This window comes from Anolis sagrei, chromosome 4 (genome assembly GCF_037176765.1).
Source record: "Anolis sagrei isolate rAnoSag1 chromosome 4, rAnoSag1.mat, whole genome shotgun sequence".
Classification (NCBI taxonomy): Eukaryota; Metazoa; Chordata; class Lepidosauria; order Squamata; family Dactyloidae; genus Anolis; species Anolis sagrei.
Window position 1 is genome coordinate 236,605,508 of NC_090024.1, and position 12,369 is coordinate 236,617,876.

General features: G+C 42.4%; 1 protein-coding gene across 2 annotated transcripts in view; it reads right to left on the reverse strand.

The window, feature by feature from the left end:
• Positions 1 to 1,754: 1,754 nt before the first annotated feature.
• Positions 1,755 to 12,369, reverse strand: part of PCMTD2 (protein-L-isoaspartate (D-aspartate) O-methyltransferase domain containing 2) — a 36,438-nt gene continuing 25,823 nt past the window's right edge. For both annotated transcript variants that reach the window (XM_060771934.2, XM_067468237.1), the window contains 2 exons: positions 10,118 to 10,241; positions 1,755 to 7,353 (listed from right to left, as the gene is read on the reverse strand). In XM_060771934.2, the coding sequence (XP_060627917.2) occupies positions 6,974 to 7,353; positions 10,118 to 10,241 (504 nt within the window). In that variant the 3' untranslated portion in view covers positions 1,755 to 6,973. The remainder of the gene's footprint in view (positions 7,354 to 10,117; positions 10,242 to 12,369) is intronic.

Consider the following 12,369-nt stretch of genomic DNA (forward strand, 5'->3'; position numbering starts at 1 on the left):
ATTTTCTCTGAAAAGCGTCAATTCAAGCCTGGGAATTGAAATGGGGGCATTTAAGTGTGGTATATTAAGAGTCTCACTTATCCAGCCTTTGCTCATCCAACTTCTGTATTATCCAATGCAGTCTGCCTCTTGCCCGGATCCACAGCTGTTTCAATCCATTGTGATGTTTTGGTGGTAAATTTGTAAATACAGTAATTACTACATAACCTTACCATGTATTGAATTGCTTTTTCTGTTGATTTGTTGTAAAACATAATGTTTTGGTGCTTAATGTGTAAAATCAATACGCAATTTGACGTTTAATAGGCTTTCCCTTAATCCCTCCTTATTATCCAACATTTTTGTTTATCCAATGTTCTGCCGGCCCGTTTATGTGGATAAGTGAGATTCTACTGTACTTGCAAAGTCTTTTTAAAGGCTCTCTCCAGGTGCCGGAAAAGCAATGCTTCTTCATAAGACAAATTGGGAAATGTCAGATATAATGGCTTTTGCGTGTCATCAAAAGCACACTGAAAATATAGAGAGGGTTTGAGTCTCTGAAAAAAAAGTTGTCAAAAAAGTACACTGGGGGATATGCTGTGTTATTTAAAAGGTCTGTTGCTATTCCTGGAGACTACATTGCTGAAAAAGAGAAATTCAAATAGGTATGGAGAAACATCCCTTTGGGGAGGTGTCTACCCCATTTTGAAGCCATTCTGGCAGGCACTGCATATTTTGAACATCAAAAAAGGAAATTACTTTACCTATAATTTGAATCTATTGGTTTATGTTGCTTACTTACTTACTTACTTACTTAGGCGATCCCTCGTTGGACGAGTAAGATGGTCTTCCTTGATGACTATTTTTGTGGGTTTGTAGGTGGCTGTGGAGCCCTATTCTTGACCTGCATCTTCTCCCACAGTGAAGGCATTGGTTTCCAGGTTGAAGGCGGTCCCGGTCGGGGTTGGTTTGACGCACCTTCCTCTTGGCACGTTTCTCTCTTTCACCCTCCACTCGTGCCTCCTCGAATTCTGCAGCACTGCTGGTCACAGCTGACCTCCAGCTAGAGCGGTCAAGGGCCAGGGCTTCCCAGTTCTCAATGTCTATGCCAGAGTTTTTAAGGTTGACTTTGAGCCCATCTTTAAATCTCTTTTCCTGTCCACCAACATTCCGTTTTCTGTTCTTGAGCTCAGAGTAGAGCAACTGCTTTGGGAGACGGTGTCCAATTCTGGGTACCACAATTTAAGGGAGATGTTGACAAGCTTGAATGTGTCCAGAGGAGGGTGACTAAAATGATCAAGGTTCTTGAGAACAAGCCCTATGAGGAGCGGCTTAAAGAGCTGGGCATGTTTAGAGTGCAGAAGAGAAGGCTGAGAGGAGACATGATTAGGGCCATGTATAAATATGTAAATGAAAGTGATAGGGAGGAGTAGCAAGCTTTTCTTCTGCCCTGGAGACTAGGACACAGAACAATGGCTTCAAACTACAGGACAGGAGATTCCACCTGAATATTAGGAAGAAGTTCCTAACTGTGAGAGCAGTTCAGCAGTGGATCTCTCTGCCCCGGAGTGTAGTGGAGGCTCCTTCTATGGAGGCTTTTAAGCAGAGGCTAGAATGCCATCTATCAGGGGTGTTTTGAATGCGGTTTTCCTGCTTCTTGGAAGAATGGGGTTGGACTGGATGGCCCACCAGGTTTCTTCCAACTCTATGATTCTATAATCACAACATTACAAAATGCAAAAGCAATATTGACACACACTAAAAACAAGACCATATTTATTGACAGACCTTTATTTTGATAAAATTTGCATTTCAAAATCACTTGCTCCCAACAATTCTCCATGAAAGTACATTTTTTTCTTTCCCGATCTTCATTTCTACAGCTATTTACACCTTGAACTATAACACAAAAGCATGACCTATGTAGGAAAATGTCTTTCTTTCTGTGTACATCTCGACAAGCTATGAAATAACAACATGAAGCTTAAATGCAAATATGTGAAGTTTCTAACAGTAGACAATAGGCTGTTGGGGGGAAATGGGAAAATTAAAATGTTAACATCTTTTACCGAAAAATGATGTCGGCATCGACAAGTTAGGTTTACTAAGAACATCAACTGATTGGATTAAAGAGTGTGTAAATGCTGGTGTGTAGGAATACCACACTGACATACCTCCTTCTGTTACAATGCTACAACCTACATTACTTCACAGTTATGCTGTATCTGAACTCACACACACATTCGCTACCTTTGTGTGTTTTGGTAATATGACAATGGGAAAGCTCACAATTGCTTGCCAATGTAAATTTCAACCAAAGCAAAGGGAAAGTCCTGCAAGATGCTGTTTTTCTATGGATTTCTGGAAAAAAGAAGAGACCTGCATCACTAAAAAAGAGAAAAAATTGATGGGAATAAACCATTCAGAGTATGTATTTCATAATGCCTTTGGGAAGCCAAGTTAATCATGGTGAACATAAAGAGATTCCACTGCCCTTATGACAGATTTTGCCAAAACTAAAAATGGACTTCTTTATCAGACTATTTGAAGATTATTAAAGGAAAACTTAATAGCTTATTTTTTGACAAACCAGTTTTTGGAGGGTAAGGACTTGATTAGTGATTGTAGAGAAGCAAACAATGTAACTGGGTTGCGGTGAGTTTTCTGGACTGTATGGTTATGTCCCAGAAGCATTCTCTCGTGACGGCAGGCATCTTTGAAGGCTGTGAGATATACTGGAAACTAGACAAGGGAGGTTTATATATCTGTGGAAGGTTCAGGGTGAGAGAAAGAACTCTTGTCTGTTGGAGGCAGAGAAGCCACTGGAATCCACAAGCATGGGGACAATTTCAACAGAAAGGAGGAAACCCTTGCAAAATATTTCCACTTGAATTTTATCAAACACCTCTTCCGGCTCTAAGATTTGCTGGAATAACAGGTGCAAAGGAGGTATGAACACGCGGAAGTCAGAAGAGAGAGATATGATGGCGTTTTTCTGATACTTCACAACTGTATTTTCATGCTTTCCTCTCTCTTGATCATCACTGCAGTATAGACAGTCTATGTCAGGGTACTGTGAATCTGCTCTGTTCATAGTGCACTAAAACAGTGGATGTGGCTCTTAATGAGACATGCCGCATTATCACGGGGTGTCTGCGCCCTACACCAATGGAGAAATTACACTGCTTCGCCGGTATTGCACCACCTGACATCCGCTGGGAAGTAGCAGCCAATAGTGAAAGGATCAAGGCAGAGACCTCTCCAGCTCATCCCCTGTTTGGGTATCAGCCAGCACGTCAACGACTTAAATCTAGAAATAGTTTTCTAAGATCTACAGAGACACTCGCTGGAATACCTCAGCAAGCGGGAGTCCAAAAGTGGCAGGCTCAAACCCAGAACCTCAACCAATGGCTGATACCAAATGAGAGACTCCCCCCTGGGCACACAGAGGACTGGGTGACTTGGAAGGCGCTGAACAGACTGCGCTCAGGCACCACGAGATGCAGATACAACCTTAATAAATGGGGCTACAAAGTGGAATCCTCGATATGCGAAATCTACTACTCTGAAGGGAAATTCACTCCTGAAAGAGCTATCATAGGGGAAAGGTTTAGCACCAATCCTGAAGCTTGAGCACCAATCCTTGTTTCCACAACAAGCCAAATTTCTCAAAATCCAATTATCACAGGGACAGAAAGTGAGGTGAAATCTGCTTAACTGGGACATAGGCACAAAACAAACATTACAGGGGTGTTAACTCTTCCCCTTACTATCCAAAGCTTTTTTTTTTAAACCCAAAACTTGATGAAACAACCTGGACACAGCATATTATTTGCGAACACAGTGGTGCTGGACCACTCTAACAACCACCATGTCAGAATACACAGAGAAGCCACTGAAATCCATAAACATGTGGACAATTTCAACAGAAAGGAGGAAACCATGAAAATGAACAAAATCTGGCTACCAGTATTAAAAAAACCCTCTAAAATCAGGACAGTAAATAAAGAACAACACTCAAAAAGCAGGGAAATTCCAGACAAGAAACAATCAGGGCCAGATAACACCTCCCAACAAAGGATTCCCTCGGGCAGCAATCAGTCAGGCTTTGCAATTTAACAAGGCTTTGCAATGTTAAACAAGGTGATTAATTGCAAGATTCACACTTGTCTCCAACAGACAAGAGTTCTCTCTGCTACCCTGGATGTTCCATAGATATATAAAACTCCTTTTCCTAGTTTCCAACAGACCTCACAACCTTTGAGGATGCTTACCAAAGACGTGGGCAAATCGTCAAGAGAGAATGCTTCTGGAACATGGTTACACAGCCACGAAAGTCTTTGACAACACATTAAACAATGTAATATTTTTAACAGTCGTCATCAGTCCCAGAACACAATACTGGGCTATGCAATAAGTGCGGGATATAAATATTGTAATACACAATGGGTCAACTTTCTGGCTCAGGATGTTTACGTGTCTTCAAGTCCCCTGTTGACCTATAGCAAATCCATGACTTGTATAGATTTTCTTAGGCAACTCAGAAATGGTTTCGCCAGTTCCTTCCTCTGAAACATACCTTATAGCACCTGGTATTCAATGGTGGCCTCTCATCCAAGTACTAACCAGAACTGATCCTGTTTAGGTGCCAAGTTTAGGTGGATGGGTAGCACTACATGGGCTTAGACCAGACATGGGAAAACTTCAGACCTCCAGGTGTTTTGGACTTCAACTCCCACAATTCCTAACAGCCTACCTGCTATTAGGAATTGTGAGAGTTGGAGCCCAAAACATCTGGAGGGCTGAAGTTTGCCCATGCCTGACTTAGACCACCTGCATCATTTAACAGAACTAATAAGACAGCTGTATGTGTCACTTTCAGCATTTAATTCACTGAATAGTACGTTTTTAACAGATTCACGTTCCACAAATTACTTTCTGTTGCCTTAAAAATGGGGACAAGAATCATGCAATTCCTCCAAATGTTGGACTGAAATTTACAGTAGTCCCCATCACTGGCTATGCCAATTAAGGCTGTTGAGAATTGCAGTCCACCAACATCTGGACTGCTGCTTGCCTGAAATGGGACAACAAACATGCAACAACTGGGCTGTGTAAGGACCACAAAAGTGAATTTTCTCAAACTTCTGGCAGACTGCAGTACATCAGTGTTGTAGCTGTTCACAACTTGGATTCACCTTTTGCACACTAGAGAGATGGATTTGAAAGACTCTTGGTATATGCTCTAATCCTACATAGGACAGTCCTTAACTTGTCTCTGAAACCTAAGGAAGACCACTGCAAACCAACATGCATTTCAAGATTGAATCAAAAGAGGCAACTCCAGAGGAAACTGAAAATCATCTGGAAAAGATTTGTTAACCTTTTAGGGAATATTTGGTATTTTCAGCTGGGAAGAAAACCCCAGAATTTCCACAAATTTTCCAAATTCCTAGGCCACAGATTAAAAAAACCCCCTAATAACTTTAAGTAAAGGATTCAATTTGATGTCCTGTATGTAGATCAGTGAAACAGGTCACACTAACATATATCTGTGTCATTAACGGGACGTCAACAATCAGAAGAGTTGGGGGCAAGGGCCTTTGCTTCAGTTATAAAGCCCAACTAGAGAAGTTTCTTGCCCTTTTCATGCAGCAGAAGCCCCTACTTGCCAAAGGACAAGACAATGCACCCAGGTGATTATTTTTGTTTACATTTATGAACTGGATGTACCCTATATATACTCATGTGTAAATCTAGAAACTTTAGTCAAAAATCATCTCCAAAAACCTGGGTTGTCTTATCCACAGGTAATTGAAAGCACCGTGGCTTAATTCTTATCCAAAAGGAAGCATCCCCTTCTCTGAGTAGAATAGCAAAATGTAAAAGATTAGTCCACTCTGGAACAACCTAAAAGATGCACAGGCTCCTCTACTCTTATCACTGCAAAAACTCTGGCCTTTTCAAATGCCTTGGTAGGAAAATGGTGCTGGCTGACCCCTAAGGTGATGCTGGAGCTTCCCCTTCTCCATGGAATAGTCCTTGATTTATCCACAGGTCCTACGACAATCCATAATTTTGGCCCTCAAACCTGCTCTCGTCTTATACATGAGGTCGGTGGACTTGAGTATATAATATTAATCAGAATTACACAGCAAAAGAATTAGACGCTCCTGCCTGTAATTGAAACCGACTATTTACGCACACTGTATACTTTGTCTGGCAGCCAAGAGCGCGCAGGATTGTTTAGCGGCTTTTAAAAATAGACGCCTGCATTTCCTTCTCCTACCATTCTCTTCCTTGCCGTTTCACATTCTTGTAGGAAATGTTACCAACTCCAAAACAGAAAAAAAAAAACTTTCTGCAGTGCAACATCCTGCATTTTAGGTTTCTTTTTGCTGGAAACTCCCCAACCTGGATCAAACAGTGTTTTTTTGGAGACCTCCCCGATTCTCTGGAGAAAACATCACCCCTCTTTTTAAAGAAGTACCTCTTTCTATAAAGAGACAAAAAAGAAAGGACTTTATCTGGGCCTTCAACACAAAAAAAAATGATCCTATGCCCATTTGTAGATTCTGTGCTTTTCTGTGGGATTCTACTTATCTTGCTGCTTTTCACTTTTGGGGGAAGTGCCACTCGGCAAAAAGAAAAGGGGGGAGGCAATCCACAGATACCTCCGCAACGTTATTGTTTTTCTGTTTGTACTGGACGAAACCCTCGTTTCCATAAGGTTTTGCTGTCAGCCTGTCCCCACCCCGTCCCTCCCCACCAAGGAAGTTCTGCTGCAGGACAAAACTGGAGCACACAAACCAAGGGAAGGAATCTGAAAGAATGCTATCACATGTTTTAAGTACACGGGCAACCACCTTCCCGGACGAGCTCACCACTACCACCACGACGCGTGGCCACATCAACAGGCAAGCAATTGGCATACAGCGGTCAAGCCCTACTGGGTGTTTTTTTATTGTCCTGCCTACCTCTCTTGCTTTAGGCCTTATTTTTCTCTGTAATACAGCAGGTAATATTTCAGAGGGTCGGGCAGAGGCAGACTCAAGACCTTCTCCCTCAGCAAGTTGACAGGAGGCTCGGGCTTCAGTTCGGGGATGGTTTTCTCCACCTCTTCCCTGCCCTCCTCCTCCACCTCCTCGCAATGGATATCGTCAGAGGGGTTCGAGATCCGGCTGGCAAAGACCTCCTTGTCCAAGAAGACGATAGTTTCCATGCGCCGGCGCCGGACGCGACGCCGCTTAAACCGAGGAGGGTTCCGGAGGCCGTTCCCATTTCGGCCTGCCATTTCCTGGTGCAACAGCTTTTTGATGGTGCTGCGGATGGCAATGCGGGCCAGGTCTTGCAGGCTGCGAACCATCACTGGGGCTGAAAAGGCGAAAACGGACATTAGAGCAAGTGTACAAAGGCAGGGAAAAGGCTTATTGACCTTATAATAAATGGACAGCTAGTCTAAGGATTTTTGTCTACCCTGGCCCTGGATGTCTAAACAACATCTGGGAATGTTTAGTCCTTATCACAGGGGATTTAACTGGTTTAACTCCATGTTACATAAAGTTGATGAATGCTCTGCAATTTCAGCAAAACGTCCGGTGAACAACTGGACATTACAAGCAGTTGCAAAGTGAATCAGTCTGCTGTCCATCTGGCCCATCTTTGTCATCCCTTTTCCTGTGCTCAGCAGTGTAATAACAACAACAGAGGCTGGATGGCCATCTGTCAGGGGTGATTTGAATGCAATATTCTTGCTTCTTGGCAGGGGGTTGGACTGGATGGCCCAGGAGGTCTCTTCCAACTCTTTGATTCTATTATTCTATAACAATAATAATACGCTTGGGAAGCGTTCGACTTGCCAGCATATATATCTTATTTGCTGTGTCACACTGTGTTTTTGTAAAATAACTTTCATAGAATCATAGAATCAAAGAGTTGGAAGAGACCTCATGGACCATCCAGTCCAACCCTCTGCAAAGAAGCAGGAATATTGCATTCAAATCACCCCTGACAGATGGCCATACAGCCTCTGCTTAAAAGATTCCAAAGAAGGAGCCTCCACCACACTCCGGGGCAGAGAGTTCCACTGCTGAATGGCTCTCACAGTCAGAAAGTTCTTCCTCATGTTTAGATGGAATCTCCTCTCTTGTAGTTTGAAGCCATTGTTCCGCGTCCTAGTCTCCAAGGAAGCAGAAAACAAGCTTGCTCCCTCCTCCCTGTGGCTTCCTCTCACATATTTATACATGGCTATCATATCTCCTCTCAGCCTTCTCTTCTTCAGGCTAAACATGCCCAGCTCCTTAAGCCGCTTCTCATAGGGCTTGTTCTCCAGACCCTTGATCATTTTAGTTGCCCTCCTCTGGATACATTCCAGTTTGTCAATATCTCTCTTGAAGCTGTAATGTTTCCAGAGGAGGGTGACTGAAATGATCAAGGGTCTGGAGAACAAGCCCTATGAGGAGTGGCTTAAGGAGCTGGGCATGTTTAGCCTGAAGAAGAGAAGGCGGAGAAGAGTTATGATATATGAGATATGACTTTATTTTTGTACCCTGCCGCCATCTCCCCAAAGGGACTCGAGGTGGCTTACATATGTCACAAATTGCCTAAAACAATGCATAAAATGAACACACAGTACAATATCAAAAGTAAAACCAATAGCATGTAAAACAACAATTTAAAACTGAGAACAATGCCCAATAACTTATGGTGACAAATGCCGTAAAACACGGCACAACTGTAAACAAGACAAGGGAATGGGATAGTGCAAATTGTAGCTAAGAAACAAGGGCATGGGATGAAAGTGCAGTGCTGTGTAGGAGAAAGGGGACAGGGTCCGAGCTGTGTTGGCACCCATCCTTGCCATAGCATGTGCCCACAGAACTCTGGAGAGCACCTGGAGATGGATGGATGCCTTTGTTGATGTTAGCAAAAATGACAACTGAGAAGGAGGGTTTTTGTTCACATCAGCAGAAGTCTGTGGCCATCCAAGAGTGGTGATGAGGATGGAAAGGTACGGAAATCATCTAGTGGGGCTGAGTTTTGGCCCAGCTGGACTCCACCCTGCAGCCATTGCAGGATGGATATGGCCTATGCGGATGCTTCTGGAGCTGTCCAGAGTATTGTTATTCTGGAAAGACCCAGATTTTGTGTTATGTGTACATAAGACCTTGGAGAAAAGAATATCTTGTCAAGGTATCTGACAGGAAAAATAAGGTCTACACTTCAGACAAGTGAAAACAGTTAATCTCTGGGCCACCTTCTATTTCAAGGCAGGTTGCAGCAACATCCACTGTGTAATCAAAGCTTTGTGACAGACACACCTGAGGTGTTGTCATTGTAGGGAAACTAACTTTGCAGACGAGTGTAAACAATTCCAGACAGGAAACAATCAGGGCCAGCTAACACCTCCCAACAAAGGATTTCCCCAGACAGGAAGCAGCCAGGCTTTGAAGCTGCAAGGCTATTCAATGCTAATCAAGGTGGCCAATTGCAACATTCACATTTGCCTCCAAAAGACAAGAGTTATTTCTCCCATCCTGGACATTCCACAGATATATAAATCCCACATGCCTAGTTTCCAACAGACCTCACAACCTCTTGTCGACCTTTGCAACCCGAAAGACAGTTGCATCTGTCAAGTAGGAAAATTAGGTACCACCTTATAGTGTGGGGAGGCTAAATTAACTAATTTATGAAGCCATAAAAAAGACTCCAGCAAAAGCATGCAGGGAATGCGGAAGTATTTCATCAGCGTTGCAGATGGACGATGAAAGCAACAGCTCCCCTGGCGGCCAGAAAAAGTTAAATAGCCTCTGTGTATGTGTGTATATGTTGTATGTCAAAATTGGCATTGAATGTTTGCCATATATGTGCACACTGCAATCCGCCCTGAGTCCCCTGCGAGGTGAGAAGGGCGGAATATAAAAGCTGCAAATAAATAAATAAATAAATCTGAGGATGCCTGCCATAGATGTGGGTGAAATGTCAGGAGATAATGCTTCTTGAACACGGTCATACAGCCGGGAAAACTCACAGCAACCCAGAATGAAAAATGTCAGGGTATGGTTCCCACGGATCATCCCAATGATTACAACAACAAAGTAAACAGAACAGGTATCTACAGAAGTGGCAAACTTACGCAAGTGAACAAGTTTTGTCTTTCCCGAATCCGCATGGTTGGGCTGAATTAGAGGAGCAAATGAAACAGCCAAGATCTTCTTCGTCTCCCAGGCTGACGGGCCAGTTCGAGTTATCTTAGTCAGCTGTGTTCAAAGAACAGAAACAGAACATAAAGTGTTGCATGCCACAGAGGACAGCAGGAAGAAGATGATCTACTTTTAGCTTTAATAGGTCAGCCTCTTCCTTTTCTACCACACTTTGGAAATGCAATAGTAACATTAATCTTGGCTCTAAACAAATCTGGAAACAAAGATCTATTGGCTGGTAGGGCTTGTTCTCGCAATGTTGCTGCAAAGCAGCAGAAAAGGGAAGGAACAAAGCCTGCGGGTCAGATGCAGTAAGTGGCCAACTCTGCAGAAAATGAAGAGTTCAGACAAAGCCTAAACAAAAAACCCATCAAGGAAGGGATCCAATATAGAAACAACCCAATTTTGCAATGACCTTGAGCTGCTTGGTATATCTATAATTAGGGATAATAATGCAGGGGGGAAAGAGTACACACTGGGGAAAAACAACCCAGTCTATTGTGGTACAAAATTGCCTAACACAGAGAATATAATCTGAGCAAGCAAGAGGAGAGAAACCAACTAGCAAGGTATAACTTATGAATGCTTATGTGCTATTTGAACTTGCTTGTTCCAAAATGCTATTCTTAGCAATAAGTCACACTTATCCACTAAAGTAATAGTTAAATAATTAAGTAAGAAAAAGGTAAAGGTTTGTGTTTGACTTTGGGGGGGGGGGGTGATCATCTCCATTTCTAAGCTGAAGAGCTGGCATTGTCCATAGACACCTCCAAGGTCATGTGGCCATGATTACTGCATGGGGCACCGTTGCCTTCCTGCAGAAGCGTTACCTATCGATCTACTCACATTTGCATGCTTTCAAACTGCTAGGTTGGCAGAAGTTGGGCCTAACAGTCGGAGCCCACCTTGCTTCCCCAGATTCAAACTACCAACCTTTTAGTCAGCAAGTTCAGCAGCTCAGCATTTTAACCTGCTGCACCACCAGGAGACCACAAATAATTAAGTACACATTAATTATTTAAATAAGTCTTTAAATAGTGAAAATGCACAACTAACTAGGTTTTACAGGACTAGTTACGTGTTTATATACTATATTAGTGGAAGACCTGTGCAATCTCAGTCAAGTTGGGAAATGAATGGGATGATCCCTTTGTGGCCCATAACTCGTTTCAGGGCAACAACCAGAGCTGCTAACAAGTTTGCTTCTTTTATAAAACAACTGTTGTCATACCGAGAAGAATAATTTTACTTTCTTATTGGAATAAAACAACTTTTTCATGATGGCACCCCATTAGAAATATCTGCCTGTCTGTCTATCCGTCCATACTGACCACTTATCAGTTTCAAACTAGTATCGAAAAAAGTGGTTTCATGGTGCAGATGATTACCTAGGAAAACCTGGAACTAGTTTGAGGGTCAGATTGTGATTACACAAACCAAAGAACACCAATGCACATTAAGGGTTTTCTTTAGCTTTTGTGGGCATTGCACTTGCCCAGAATCCCAACATATCACCTCTTACACCCAGCACTTTTTAACCAGTACCCTTCATTGGCCCGGCCCTGGTTTTATTGCGTAATAGTGTTATGTTTTGTTGTTGTTATTGCTTATGTTTTCAATTTGCTTGCATTGTATTGTTATTGTTTGTTGTTGTTGTTGAGGCCTTGGCCTTTGTAAGTCGCATCGAGTCCTTCGGGAGATGCTAGCGGGGTACAAATAAAGTTTAATAATAATAATAATAATAATAATAATAATAATTTGTTGTCCAGACACTGCCGTTTCAAAGCTACCTTCAAATTACATGACATGAATAGCGTAGATGAGGTCTAATACACCATTTTCCATTTAATTTAATTACCTTCTATTTCAGCATATGCTATAGACTATCTTCATTTACAAACCTTTATTTATTTATTTATTTATTTATTTATTTATTTATTTACAGTATTTATATTCCACCCTTCCCACCCTGAAGGGGACTCAGGGCGGATCACTGAACACATATATGGCAAACATTCAATGACAATTATACAATGACAAGACAGGCAACAGATAGAGGTATATCTATAGGCTTTTTCTCATCGTTCTGCATCATCATTGGAGACTGTGCTCGGTTCAGCCACCAGGATGTGTGCGAGTGTGCTGTCACTCCATCTCATGTGGAAGAGCTTTCTTTGTTTGTAAA